The sequence below is a fragment of the Zalophus californianus genome, chromosome 5 (assembly GCF_009762305.2).
Source record: "Zalophus californianus isolate mZalCal1 chromosome 5, mZalCal1.pri.v2, whole genome shotgun sequence".
NCBI lineage: Eukaryota > Metazoa > Chordata > Mammalia > Carnivora > Otariidae > Zalophus > Zalophus californianus.
Window position 1 is genome coordinate 27,079,241 of NC_045599.1, and position 14,687 is coordinate 27,093,927.

The 14,687-nt window shown below is 49.2% G+C and overlaps 1 protein-coding gene across 1 annotated transcript in view; it reads right to left on the bottom strand.

Moving 5' to 3' along the window:
* FSTL4 (follistatin like 4) overlaps positions 1 to 14,301 on the bottom strand; it is a 403,664-nt gene extending 389,363 nt beyond the window's left edge. Inside the window, exons 1-2 of the mRNA XM_027607114.2 lie at positions 14,197 to 14,301; positions 6,249 to 6,384 (exon numbers count right to left, since the gene is read on the bottom strand). Coding sequence (XP_027462915.1) covers positions 6,249 to 6,374 — 126 coding nt within the window. The 5' untranslated portion in view covers positions 6,375 to 6,384; positions 14,197 to 14,301. The remainder of the gene's footprint in view (positions 1 to 6,248; positions 6,385 to 14,196) is intronic.
* Between the last annotated feature and the right edge of the window lie 386 nt (positions 14,302 to 14,687).

Sequence of the window (14,687 nt, forward strand, 5' to 3'; positions counted from 1 at the left end):
CCCAGGTTTTACTTTTTTAAAAAAACCTCTTAGTATCGGGACCAGGATCAGGAGGAAAGAGATGGGGTTTCTCTTGGTCCATGACTCCGGACCCAAGGGAAGGCCTAAGGCCAAAAAGCAAGTATGTGTGGCCACCCATCAAGAGAGAGGCCAGGCCGTATGGACAGGTGGCTTCTTGGCCAGAGGGGCAGGCTTCCTCCTCCCCACACCAGTGTACCTGGGTCTCACTGCAGGTAGCCCAGGTGCTACCTGCTCTGAGTACAGGGCCCATCTCATTCTATCCCCTCCGTTTCTGGCACCCGTGCCCTCCATCCCCCCAGTGGCTGCAGACAAGACAAGGCCCAGGAGACTCATAGCAGAAACCACGGTGGCGGAAGCAGAAGGACAACGGCCCTGGCTTGGCAGGACAGAAGATACAGCCCACTCACGTGGAGCCTGTTAGAGTCTGTCTGACACCATCATGGCATTTACTTCTCTCTAAATGGTAAACAAGAGAGATAACCCACAAGTCATAGAGAATAAATCAAGCAGATGATTGGGGCCTGGCAGATTTAATGCTGCCAACTCCCCGAAAAATGGAAATCAGAGCCCCATTTACAACACATGGCCTGATGTCCTGATTGCAAGGGTGGAAAGTTTCCTACAGAAGCATAGATTATTTAGCAGCAGAGGCATTAAAAAAAAGTAGATGAGTAAATGCTAAATTAAGAGGAAGAAGAATAATGGCTTTCTGTGAACTCACAAATGTTCATTTTCCTGGGTCACAGAACTTTTCAGAGCCAACGAAAACTCTATTGACTACGATCTCAAACTACGCCAGGGGCCCACAGTGCACTAACCGGTACAGGGGGGGAGGCTTGCCGGGAGCAGTGAGAGAGGAGAAACCTCCAACGCGAAGATAGACAGTGACTTCCCCTGTCCGAGAATAAACACATAAACAAGACCCTCAAACACCACACCAGCCCGGCAGGTGCATCCCCAGAAGAGCCTGGCTGGGCCCTGGGGACAGGAACTGGGCAGGACACCAGTACAGGTGACAGGGAGACAGTGATGGGTGGGAGCACGGGAGTGTGGGCAGACCCTCAGGATTTAAATCGCCTACCCACAAGCCAGTGAGGAACCCTGCATACAGAGAACCAAGTTTACCTGTCCACCTGCTAGCTTCAAAATAGGTGAAAAAGACTCTGAAAGCCAGGCTACTTCACTCCACCGCTCCCCTCGCCCACCTGCCCGCCTAGTGTGAAGCTATTTCCCAGCAGGACTGCAGCCTGTACATTCCTCTCCTTTTGCTGATGACAGGCAGCCTCATCATACTGACAAAAGCTAAAAAAAAAAAAGGCTGGGGTTCATCACCAAACGGAATCTCCTTCTTGGATGTGTGCAGGCAGGGTATGGGGGACTCCTCTATGCCTTTTCTGCCCAGCGTCCCCTGGGACCAGAAGTATCAGCCTCACCTGGAGTGGATGAGAAATGCAGAATCTCAGGACCTACCCAGATCTACTGCATCAGCATTTTAACAGGACCCCCGGCTCTTTGCAAGCCCACTGAAGTTCAAGAGAGCCTGGTGTAGGGCACAGCCCGCACTAACTCTAGAGGTGGGAACCAGCTCCTCCACCCCCCTCCCCCAGGAACTTGGAGTACTTGCCACCATCTTCCACCAAGAATACTATGGATTTACTTACACATCTGCAGATGGCAGGTTGTATTCTCCCAACCTGAGCTGAGAAACTAAAAATCCACACCCTCTGACAGAGAATTATCAGTAGAGAGCCATGCCTGAATATTCCAGAATCAGAGAAGAAGCCGCCCCCCAGCCCCCATGCCAGTTCTACAGCTGCACAGAGGTCCTGGATCCTCCAAGAGGGGTGCAGCCCGCAGTCCCACACCCCAGGGAAAGCTCACTCAGGCCTCTTGCTCAGACAGCTCACCCAGAAGCTCATTGTGGCAAGCCAGTTAAATGCTAGAGTTGGCACCGCTGAGTGTCTAGGAATGGGGACTCCACAGAAAACATCCATAAGAGATGAGCACAGGTCTACAGATGAGGTTCAGAAAATACCAGCCCGGACCCCAGCTGTTCACAGGGAGAAGGGAGGTGGTTTCCCCACACCCACAGACTGAGGGGCAAGAGGAAGGAGAAGTGAATAATGGATGCCTCAAAGCCTACAAGAAGATCAGCTACTCTCCCAGTCACCAATCAGAAGAGTGAGGCATGAGTTGGGGGTGGGGAGGAGACCATAACTAGAAAGAGCATTGTCTTAAATTCAATCAACTATATAAGAACAGTGACACTGATTCAAGAAAAAAAATATTTTTTAAAAACTAGTGCCCGGGGGGCACCTGGGTGGCTCAGTCGTTAAGCATCTGCCTTCGGCTCAGGTCATGATCCCAGGGTCCTGGGATCGAGCCCCGCATCGGGCTCCCTGCTCGGCGGGAAGCCTGCTTCTCCCTCTCCCACGCCCCCTGCTTATGTTCCCTCTCTCACTGTGTCTCTCTCTGTCAAATAAATAAATCTTTTTAAAAAATTAGTGCCCAGGCTTAGCAGCCCCCATCCTCCTCAACGCCAGACCAATATAAAAGGGAGCCAGGGCGCTCCAGATCTCTGCATTAGAAGCCACCCTGACCCAGGGACGGGAGCGCCCCTGAGTGCAGTCAGCGGCACCTAGGACCAACACGTGCAGGAAGGGCAAAGGGCTGTTTTGTGCTTTCTTAGGCTGACTCCTGGGGTTAGGGAGGTGGGTGACCACCCTGATTACTGAGACCACCGGATACATTTATTCCTCGAAGACTTCCCTCTGAGAGCTTGCACACATTGAAAACATTGGGTATCTGATCTCAAAGCCCCTCCCTCGTCTGTAAGCACTGAGGCATATGAGGCTAACAATTTTAAAGGAACCTCCACATTTGTAGTTATTCAGTGCAGGACTAGAAACTGTGGGTCGGAGCAGTGTAGAGAAGGCACAGCAGAATACATGAAGGACGCATAAGGCTGTGAACGGCCACCATCCATTCCCAGGCCCCAGAGAACGGTGGGAGCACAGCATCCAGGGCTCAAAGGTAGGGGGGACCCTCCCACAAATGTCTGCCCCTCAGAAGGGGGCAGGTCCCTGGGGCTGTCCCTCTCACTTTCCTGGTCTCCCCAAATATAAAATCCTACCAATACTGATTTTAGTCCTGAATTTATCTTGGCCAGAGTATAGGGGAAAGGGAGAAATTTTAGTTATTTTAGAATTTCGTTGAGTCATAGGTCTCAGAATTGTTTCCTCTGAATTCAGAAGTTCATTAGTATTCTACGCCACAGTCTGCCACTCAGCTCTTATTAAAGAGGCACTCCACCCAGCTCCATTTCTTTTCATCTACATTTGTAAAATGATAAACTCCTTGAAGCTATTTCAACTGCAGTCTTTGTACATAAAACAATAATTTAACAAAACTTACATATGCTATCATTGCTTTAAAAATGCGTGAACACACACATGCACTGGTCATTTAATTCTTACTTACCCTTAGGACACTCAAGTAATTGGTGTAATAACTTTAAAGGGAAGTCCAATCTTATTAACGCTTTCCAAGTACTTTAAAAATCTGAAGTCAATAAATGTTTTTGTAAAGTACTATTAGCAGGAAGAAAACATACACAGAAACATTTTACCACTTAGGTCCTGAAGAGGTTTTCTGATTAATTTATGGAGTCTCAGGAAACTCAGTTGGTTATGATTCTTCCAGAAAGTAAGACGGTCTGAGGAAACTGCGAGAGGAGTTTAGTATAGTTTGGCAGTCAGCTCTGGATGCATTAATAGCTGCAATTCAAAGAAGAAACTGCCCAGAAGCTCTAACATACAAGGAGCACCCTGGACGTTGATGAGCGACAAGCCTGGCCTGCAAGCTGCTTACAGGATGGCTGGGGGCACCATTCATGTCCCCACTGGACATGCACCTGCTGTGCAAGGGAGGGTTATCACACATGGAAATAACTGACTGTCTAGACTGAGTTTTGAAAGCGCTAGAGTGACTTCACGACTAGTACTAAATGTTGAATACCGATCAACTCAAAAACACAAGGAGTCTCTCCTTTGCTCTGAAAATTATTAGACATAGAAAGGAAGAGAAACATAGATAACATAGGCTTCCTCTGTATGCTAAAGTAAAAATATGAGTTAAAAAAAAAAAAGGACTAGTTCAGAACAAGACATCAAATGTGACCAAAGCGTACTCAAAGAAAGTTCCAGAGAAAAGTAAGAACCAGAGCTGGGCCTTGGAGGAGAGGAGTCAGCCATGGGGGAAGAAGCGACAGCATCCCAGACATGAGGATGCTAGTGAAGAATGGCATAGAGAGGCCATACATGGAGCGTGGGCAGCATCAGCAAGCAGTTCAGTTATGTATCCATGTTTTGCTCTGCCTGAACCTTTGCTGAGGCCGTCCCGTATCCTAGGCCCATCCGCATGGTCATCAGCTCATTTCATCATTGATAAAAGTAAAATACTCCACGAGTAGACGTTATTACACTTGGCAAAAATGCAATCCACCACGAACACTGGATCAACAGGGCAGCTCTTCTGCATTTGGAGTCTATATGGGCATCACTTCCTTTTCCCTAAGCAGCATGAGGCCTGGAACTGGGAGACAGTTTCATCTCCTGGGCTCTGTCCTGATGGGGTTAGAAAAACAACACGCCCAAAACTAACCAACAAAAAGCCTTCCTGCCTCAGAATGAGCGCTATCTGCTCTCTCTCGATGGTGCACCAAGTGTCAGGCTGTTAGCAGCTAAGACAAAGATGCCCTCGGTTGATATTAACTTACCTTCACTTTACCTCCAGCTAAATCCTACCTTAATTGGTGTGACTCGTTTAATTGAAATAGGCAATTTAAAACAGTGGGCCAATGAGCCCCAATAGTAAGAAGACTAAAAAAAGCTTATCTGTGTGTTTGCCTGTTCGCTTTGCTATTAAATATTCAACAATATATTTGTAGGATCCTTTTCCCTCTGTGTGAATATGATTAAGCCATCCCATATGGGAAATGCTGTGCTGGCTAGCAAGTCAGCCTCCAGGCTCTTTCAAAAGACCATTAAGTCGCATCCTTCATGGACTGTGATGGGAGAGATAGTGATGCTCTTCAATCATCTGCTCACCACAAAAGGAAGCCACGTGAACCTCAGCAGCAAACGTGGGCATTCAACAACTTCTGAAGCTCCCCAGAGATTAAGGTTTGTAAGTCTGGGATTGCATTACGATTAAGTAATAATGAGAAAGAAATCATGTCCTTTGATCAAATCATGCATTAATCCTACCATCCATACACTGTGTGTCATTATTCACTCTCTGGTAATGTTGGCTTTTGGAGGTAATTTTTCTCTCTCATTCCACAGGACAGGAAACAAGCACACAGACAAGAGGTAGGGCGTGTACCAGGAGGGCAGTGCAAGCTGAAATGGCCTGAGAAGCTGTTGGGTAAGACTGTGTATTTACCGTGTCATCAAGAAAATCCCAGGTAGCTTTAATGAAGGGTGTAGTCTTTTCTTAGGGTCTGGCACATACAAAGCATTTTCTGCAGAGAAACTTTTCCCCTCACGAGCCCCGAATTCCTCAGGCCTACTACCTGAGCAGGGCTAGGGTGCAGCTTATGTATCCTCTCCAGTACTTAAGACCAAGTTCGCTAAGCAATTAGCAGTGTATCGAGACTCTCTAGGGAGGCATTTGAGAATAAGTTTTTCAAGCACTTTAGTAGCATTTATATATACCTCACATGCCATTAATCATTCTTATCTGTTCATTAAGAGAGTCTCCCTTAGGACCCCTACTTGCCAGTTCTTTCTCAGCCTGGTTCTTTTTATCTGGGTACGTGAAAAGGAGTCTCTCTCTTTTAAAACACATTTTATAATTAAAAGACTTCATTAATTCACATGGGTGTGCTCCACCATTGAGTCTGCATTTTCAGAGTTTTATTAAATATACAAAAAGGCCATTCTCTCGAGGGTCTTTGTGGAAGACAAACCATTCAACTAAAGCTTGGTTTTAGAACACATTTTCAGCATTGCAGAGATTTTAGACTATTACTTACAGCATGATATAAAACCTCCTGTCCAGACCAATGCATGTTGTATCTTTCTGTCCCCTACCAACAAGGGGGAACAATTTAAATTCACACTGCAATCTAACTGATATAAACCAAAGGTAGAGAAGAAGTCAGATATGCTGATACTGAAACGCAGCAAGTTTTAAGTGTCCTATCAGGAGTTATGTGACTATACCTCCATCTGTGGCTCACCCACACCCATGTTCAGGCCTCTGCTGGGTCCTGGGTCCATCCATCCCAGCCCAGAGGGCAGAGAGGCCCCAAGCAGCACGAGATGCAGCCATAAGCGTCCTGGTTTCATTTCGTGGACTCTGTTGAGAAAATGACAAATGTTCAGAATTAAGCATTGCAAAATATAAGCACGTCACAGGGCGGGTAGGGAGAACTTGTACTCCAGAATCAGAGACACCAGAGTTTAAATCCTACCAGCAACCCTTCTGTTCCACTTTGGAGAAGTTCTAGTACTTCTGAATCTTAGTCGATTCACCTCTAAAACCGGGTCAACGGTAGGTATTTCATAGGGTTGCAGTGAGGGTCGAAGAAGTCAGCATCAGACACAAAGTTAACAACTCTAAAAATGCTAGCGGTTATGTGGAAACCCACCCAATACACCAGCTACCACTCTAACTACAAGAACAAGCGAGGGTGGAGGAGCTGTGTCACTCTGTTCAGTTACCACACAGCCATGCTTCAGTCTCTTCAGAAAGCCTTGGGGGTTGGGCACACAATTAGTGCACAAGAAATACCGAGGAGGAATTACGTTAAATGTGTGGCGCCCTGTTTGTGGCTGATGACTCAGTTTACAAGATGGCGAGCTTCCAAAGGGCATGTTAAGGCTCAATATTTTCCTTTCAAGACTGTTCCTTCCTGCAGAGGAATTCAAACACCCAATGGATAACGGAATTTCAATGACCTTTAAGGTGGTTCCTGAAGCTCATGTGGTAAGAGGTCTGAAGTCCTAGAAGACAAGAAATGGGCAATTCAAAGTAATCAAAGAAGTACATGGATGAAAAAACTAAGGATCAGCGACACCAGATACCCAACTCCCTGTCATGTGCTGGGCTGCGAATGGGACAAGGACACAGGCTAGTCGACGTGTCCAAGCAGCTCTACCGTTTTTTTTTTTTTTTTTCTTTTTTTAAGGTTTGCACTGTAAACATTCCAACCTTGATTTCAGTATCTCTAAGAAATGCAGCCAGGGAGATAGAACTCATCGTGCAGTATTTACAACTCGTACTCAAGGAAACCAGAGAGGTTATTGATTTCTGTGAGCACCACACAATTCAGTGCTTAATTGCATGTGGTGCACACGGCATCCTGATTATGGCCAGGGAGATGAAGACACAGAGTTCCTTGGAGGCCAGCACCCCATGTGATCTGGCCTCGAACTGGTCTAGGGCAGGTGTCCCCATCAGAAATGATAAGCTGCTTGACAGACATTACAAGCTGATGGAGGAGTCCACCCCTGCTCACCCCCATGGCAAGAGCTTTGGAGGATGCCTACTTTGAACAAGAAGGGTTGGAGGCATCCCACCATCACTGCTGCTGACACCAGCGCCACCAAACAAATTCACTCCTACCACATTCCCAGCTTCCTTTGGCTGCTTTTCCAGATATGCTTTATGTCCCTCACTTGAGACAGAAAGGCCCACAGGAAGGAGAAGTCAGGCTAAAAATGATGCCATCTAACACTGGCCTCAGAAAAGGCAAGGGTGTAAGTCATGACAGTCTTTTAAAGAAAATGTTTCTCTTGTCGTACAAACAGTCCACAGGCTTCCATTTCTCTCTCCGTCTCTTCATCTTTGACATCTGTTGGCAAAGCTGGAGCGACCAGGGCAGTAGTCTGAGTGGGCAGTAAACACAGTATGAAGGTCATGGTCTCGTCACTGTCAGTATCCGCTCTGCACTCGGAAGGAGGCAGAGCTGAGGGCAAGGGTGCCGTGTGCCCTGCTACGTGGGACAGAACTAGAGCATTCCCGGCAGCCCCCCGAGCCCACGCTCCCGATCGGGGCTCTGGCTACAGTGTGTGAGTTCTTCACACGGACTGCGGAGTGTGGAGGAAAAAAAAAAATCACATTCAGGACTAAAAGAAAATAAAAACTGCCACCAGTTCTTCTGAAAATAAATAGGGCAACTCCCTACTCTCCATCAAGTATTGTCTTCTGAACGCAGAGCCATGTGCCTGGAACTGCAGAAAGCACTTACTAGATTTTTGGAATTTTTTTTTTTTTAAATACCAATACTGAGGGGCACATGGGTATCTTGGTTTTGGCTCAGGTCATGATCTTGGGGTCATGAGATCAAGGCCCGTATCAGGCTCTGTGCTCAGTGGGAGTCTGCTTGGGATTCTCTCTCTTCCTCTGCCGATCCTGCTCAGGCACGTGCATGCTATCTCTCTAAAATAAATAAATCTTTTAAAAAAATACCAATACTCACGCTAGAACTAGAAAGACACTACTTCCTACTTTATTTTTGGTAATTCTTCCCTACTTATCCACTATCAAACAGTGCTCGTGGGGAAGCACACGTACAAAAGGTCTTCTTTTCTCCCTTCTCATGCTTTCAAGCCTGAATAAACCAAAAACAGCAAAATAATCAAAACTTACTTAACATACAAATGTCAATTTCTGGAGTTATGAAATATTCAAGCCACGAAACCGACTATTTAGTTCTCAGTTTGCCTAGTAATCCAGGACTAATTATGTTTGATGTTTTATTATTAATGGATAGCATTAAAATAAAATCCATTCGTTTCAATTGTTATTTTGGCAAGCTCGGAAACTATTTTAGAGGGAGCCCCCAGACCTGTGGTATTAAACCGGCTGTTTTGAGTTGTGCTTCAGGAAGCCTGGGCTCCAGCCCTGCGGCACCCGGACTCGTCTCTGGTTTTATCTGGTTGGCGCTGAGGTTCCCCAAAGACTTAAAGACAAGGAAACACAAGAGCCAGGTCAATTACTGAAATATTTCCAGCTTCTTTGTAACGTTTGGCTCAGCTTGGCCACCACCAGACCACCACCAGTCCCACCAGATGGGACTTCATTTGCACGGTGGATGCATGTTCGATGTCATTTTACACTCACTGTGTTTGACAATTCATTTTACCTGCAGGAGCAACAGCCTAAAAATTTACAACTCAAGTTTTATGATGGTTCGGTTCACAAAAAAAGAATATTGGGTCTAAATCAGTTTTGATGACCTATCTAATAACCAAATAGAAGCGATCTCTTTGGTTAGCACTTATGTAAGAGTAATGTGTGTCAGGCACTATTCTAAACACTTCACAGGTATTAACGCACTGTCTTCCCTTCTGCTCCATGAGGAGGGCATTAGTCATCCCCTAGTCAGATGACACAGCAGACAGGTCACAGAGAGGCTAAGTACCCTGCAAAGCCATGTGGCATATAAATGGCAGAGCTGGGACTCCAAGCCGCACAGGTGGACTTGGCGAGACGTCTGCGCTCTTCACATCCTCCCCTCTGCGGCCTCTCAATACTTAGCAGTATTTTGTTTCAATAAACAGTTGTTCTTAGCAAGATGGGGAAAACCCAGGTCGAGCAAGATAGGCAATCCCGAGCCTCTCCTTTCCTCTGACAGCTGCCATGACCCGCACTCCTCCAGAGGAGCAGAGCACAAGGAAAGAGCCAGGCTGCTCCTCGCTGCGCCCCTCCCCGGAATGCGGCCACTTGGCACACGGTCCTCAGCTTTCATAGCTGCTGTCTTTATGGGCAGGAAGAAGTGTAGTTGAACGAAAAAAAGAAAAAGAAAGAAAGAAATGAGGAGGAGATGCACAGAATGCTGGGCAGCAAGGATGCCTCTCAGCTGATGGGGAGTGCCAGCATGGTGAAGACAGTCACTTTGAGGGAAGTAGACCTGTTGACTCATTACTCCTCACCTTCAAATAGCCCTATTGATCTTCAGACAGAAGAAAATACAAGAATCTCCTCATTATAGAAATGGGAAGGTACCAGCTATAATATCGCAAACCCTCTTTTTCAACCTCGAGTTCCTTTTGAGATCTATTTAGGTTTATAAGCTTCATTCAATCCATGTTAGAGTCCTAAGACTGGCTATAAATCTATTGGAGATTGTTCTCGTAAAAGAGCTGGGACTGCCTTTTCTTTCAAACAACCCATAATGCACAATGACTTGATATTTAAGACCTAGTTCCTCGGAGGTTTTCCACCCAAGCCTCACTTTTCCCCATGCTCAAGAGAATCAGGTGCTAGGTTAGCTGCGGCCCAGATAGGACACCAGAAGCCTGGAGGGTCAGAGAATTCACCCAATGTATGAGCCAAGTCAGGAGCCAGATGTAGACTGAAACCAGGCATCCTGACCCCTAGGCAACGGCTTTGCTTCTTACCTCATCACAAACACATACGGAATGCTGGCATTCTGTCTCGATCAGATTAATTTTGCTTTTCTTAGTGCTGGATGGGCCCTACTAGATCATCTACCAGCTCTGTGTGTACAGTACAGGATTTTTCTGGTTTTATTATTATAAGCCACTACCTGTGCTATTACTTGTATTTAAAATCATAGAGGTACCACCAATTTGTATGATGTGACATTCGGAAAACTGACTCGCTTTTTCAAGAAAGTTGAAAAATGCGATGTAAGAATGCAAGTGGTTAGGGAGAAATAGGAGTGAAGAGGTCGATTCCAAATCTGCCCCACCACAGAAGACACACCAGCATGCAAGTGGTGGGTATTGAACAGGGTCAGAGGCCAGAGAGATGCATGGACACTAAACTGGCAATGGTTCTGATACAAACTTCGCTTCTCTCTTCTGGGAAGCGGCCTTGTTTGGGAAGAGTGGGAATTCAGACCCTGAGAGCTTCTAGAGACATTATTCACCAGTTCTCTCTCAGCGTCTCTCCCAGAACATGGGAACGTTACCAAACTAGACATTACAGATTAGTCACATGGAAATGGCTTCTCTTTGTAACCATCAAGACCAGAAATCATGAAGATGCTTTGGTAGAACCAAGCAATACCACCCCAGCCTTAAAGAGAACAGTACGGTTTGGGACCCTGAGGCACCTCAACTTCCAACCTTTCCAACTAACCAAGTGTATGCGTTAGCCAATTACTATAGGAGCATTGCATTTTGCATATGGGATGTTGGCAATCAACAAATGGAAACCACCTGGAGACCACCAAAATCCTGCAGCCTCCAGTAGGTCTACCCAGTGTTAAAAGAAGAAGAAGAAGAAAAAAAAACATTGACCCTAACCCAACACCATGAGGCTACACATTAATTTCTTCTGAAAGGTTCGGGACCCTAGTTTTGATATCCAGGTGTTTTAAGAAAAAAACAAGGGGATCAAACTTCCTAAGATAGCCCCTCAAATACCAACCCAGGGAACTTAGGCATGGAAATATATCAGGCTACCCCTGCAGCAAGCCATAATGAAGTTACACTGCATTTCCCATTGATTATCTGCTCTTTATCTTTGGTTAATTGTTCCAACATTTGTTAAACTGAATGTCTAAATTAGTCTGTGTGCAATGTATCAATCTGTGACACTTCTATATACCAGGAAGTTTAACCCACACACCTGTGAGTTCCAGGAACCCTCGTCATTTCAACATTTAGATTATACTGCTTAAGTACCACGTTCTCCCAACAGGAGTTCTATTTTACTCAAAGTTCCATGCCTTGTGTTACACATTAAGAGAAAGAAAATGTAAGGACATATGTGCTCTTGAAATAACTTCCTAATTTCATCAAGTTAGTAAGCACACACTTGACTGCACACAGCAACACAAGAAGGTTGCATTTCCAGAAACATACCAAGAAAGGTAAAGTAGGAATTAAAGATCTAAGAAATTCTGGCTACTCAATGACCTGTTTCTGGAATATAGTATTAAGTCCAACAGAAGATCACAACATGAAGATCACTTAAAAAAAAAAAAAAATCTTGCAACTCTGAGACTAAGAGAAGAATCCTGAGCAACTGATGGGTCAAAGTAGAAAAATCCAACCTACCCCTCACGCACGCACCTCCAGGACAGAGCACAAGGGACAAAAGTTCCCCCAAGGCCCATGGGAATAGGCTGGCCCTTCTCTGGAATAAAAACAGATTTCCCGAGATTAAGGAAAATTGAGGGTGGTGAAAAATGTCTAAGACGGAAAAAGCCACTGGAACATTAACACATTACGGTATATATGAAGGAGGCTATCATCTTGCATGACCTTTGGCTCAGTCTAAAGTCTTGGGGGAGGGGCTGTCTCTTTTCCTAGGATGGGAAGAAAGCTACCATTCAGCTGAGTGTGTCTGAAGAGAAATGCTGTAGTAATGCTGCAGTGCCTTTTCACAAAACCAAGAGGGGAAGCAGCCATGGGCTCTTTGGGGCATTGGTTCATGGCTGTGGTTTGAGCTACTGCCTTAGGATTGCTGGGGCTCTGGTGTCCTAGAAGCTCCATCATTTACTCCCCTGACCATTTACTCCCAAGCTGAGCCCTCCACCTGACAACAACCCAGATCAGAGCCTGTCCTGGGAGCCGGGAGGGGCAAGCACAGGAACCCACCCACTCCAGCACTGACAGGACACTGCTAAAAGTCATGTCTGACTTTCCCCTAAGCCTGGTGGTGGGAAAATAACTTTAGATCTTCGAGAAACGTCGGAATGTCTTCCCGATGCCTCAGAGATTGTGATATAGGCCCATGCCCAGTGCACGTTTGGTTAAGAGTTACCATGCCACCTCCTAATGAAATTCTGTTTACGTGTGGCCCACAGAATGTGGACGAATGTTTCTATCTCGGGGACCCATCTAGCACAATTCCCCGTGCACAGGCTTGCAATAAATTTAGGAAGGGAACCGATCAAAGCTACTGGCGCTGTTTTTCACTCGCGGGAAACCTCGGAGGAAGCGACACCTAGAGGAGAGCGGAGAAGAGCGACGGCAGCGCGATTCATCAATGTCGGCGACAGTTATGGGAACGAGGTCGGCTGGACAGCGCAGGGGGACTGACTAGCAGGGCGAGATAGAGACCTAGCAGGGTCCGACTCCGCGGGGCCCCGGCAACTTCAGCACACCTGCGCACTGCACGGGCTGCGTGCCACATCCCGGGCACTGCGAGAAATCCTGCTGCTTCCAGCGGGTTTCTGCCCTTGCTAGAGTGGCGGGCGCCGAAGTCCTCAGGTGGCAGGCCGCGGGCGAGTGCGCCGGAGGCGCCGCTTGGTCAGCTCAAGGGGGCCCCGAAGGCTCGCGCTGCGCTCGGCCCCCAACTCCGGGCGACAAGCGCCCCAAGCGCAGCGCTCTGTCTGCGTCGCCTAGGTGCCCCCCAAACTTGAAATAGGTGTCCTTCGCTGGTGCAGAGAGGGGCGGAGATCATCCACCGCACAAGCTCTCTTAGCACCAAGCTCCCTGCCCGAGCGTGCCCCAAACAAACTGCTCCTTAGTGACCCCCCGGCAGGGAACACTGGTCGCTCTCTTGGAACAGAGACTAGCTGGACAGAACCGGAGCCACGGGCTTCGCGGAACGAGGTGGTGCCACGGTCCCCCCTCCTCAGCCTCCGCCGAGCCCCAACGTGCAGACGCGGCGGACCTCGGGGGAGCGACCGCCAGGCGGGGCGCAGCGGGCCCTTCGGGCTGCAGCGCGCACACGCAAGTTTCCCCGCAAAGCTGGAGGCAGGAGGCAGCGAGGACGCCCGCTCCGCACCCCAGCGCGGGGCCAAGGGCACCGAGCCGAGCCGAGGGGCTGCTACTCGCCCAGCTCGCCGAGGCCGCTCGGGGGCCCGAGCACCGAGAGCGGCGCCTGCGGGGTCTCGGAGCCGGCGCGGGCAGCGGGCTCGGCGGGAGCGGTTCTGCTCCGCGCTCCGGCCGGGTCACTCCGATACCTACTGCAGACCCGGGCCACCAGCCTCGGCGCCCCAGCCTTTCCCCCGAGTCCTGGCCGGGGCCGGGGTAGCCCGGGCGAGCCCGAGTCTCGTGGTCCCGTGCCCGCCGCCCGCCAGGCGGGCAAACTTGGCTCTCCGGCGCCGGCGGTGAGGACAAGCGAGCGCCCGCGCCGGGCCCTGCAGGGAAACGCGGGGCCGCGGGCGCCGGGACCCCAGCGGGGCGCAGCGGGACCGGCTGGTGGCGGCGGCGGCTTGGCACCCTCCCCGCGCCCGCGTACCTGAGGTGGCCGGGGCCGAGGGAAGACCAGGTGGCCGGACGCGGGCGGACGGGAGCGCCCGTGGAGGCGGTGGCGGTGGCGGCGACCCGGCCCCGCGTCTTTGGGTCGGTCTCTCTGGCTGTCGGCGGGTCCCGAACGCGCTGGAGGCTGTCTCGGCTCCAGCTCCGTGAGCCGCCGCTGCCGTACCACCGCCGCCGCGGCTGCCCTATTTCTGCCGCCGGGACCGGAGCTCGTGACGTCACCCTCCGGTCCCCGCCTGCCCAATCGCCGCCACCTGTGCGCGCGGCGCCCGCCCGCCCGCCGCTCAGACCCGCGCGGGGCCCGCGGCAGGTGCGTGGAGCAGCCGGGCGCGCACGCGGGGCGCGAGGACTCCCAGCGCTCCAGGGCGTTCTCCGCACCCGCCGCTGAAGGCGGTGCGCTTCAGCCCCGGGCTCTCGTAGAGATCTGCAGGCGACATCCCCCTTCCACTCCCCAACACACCCCTTCTCCCC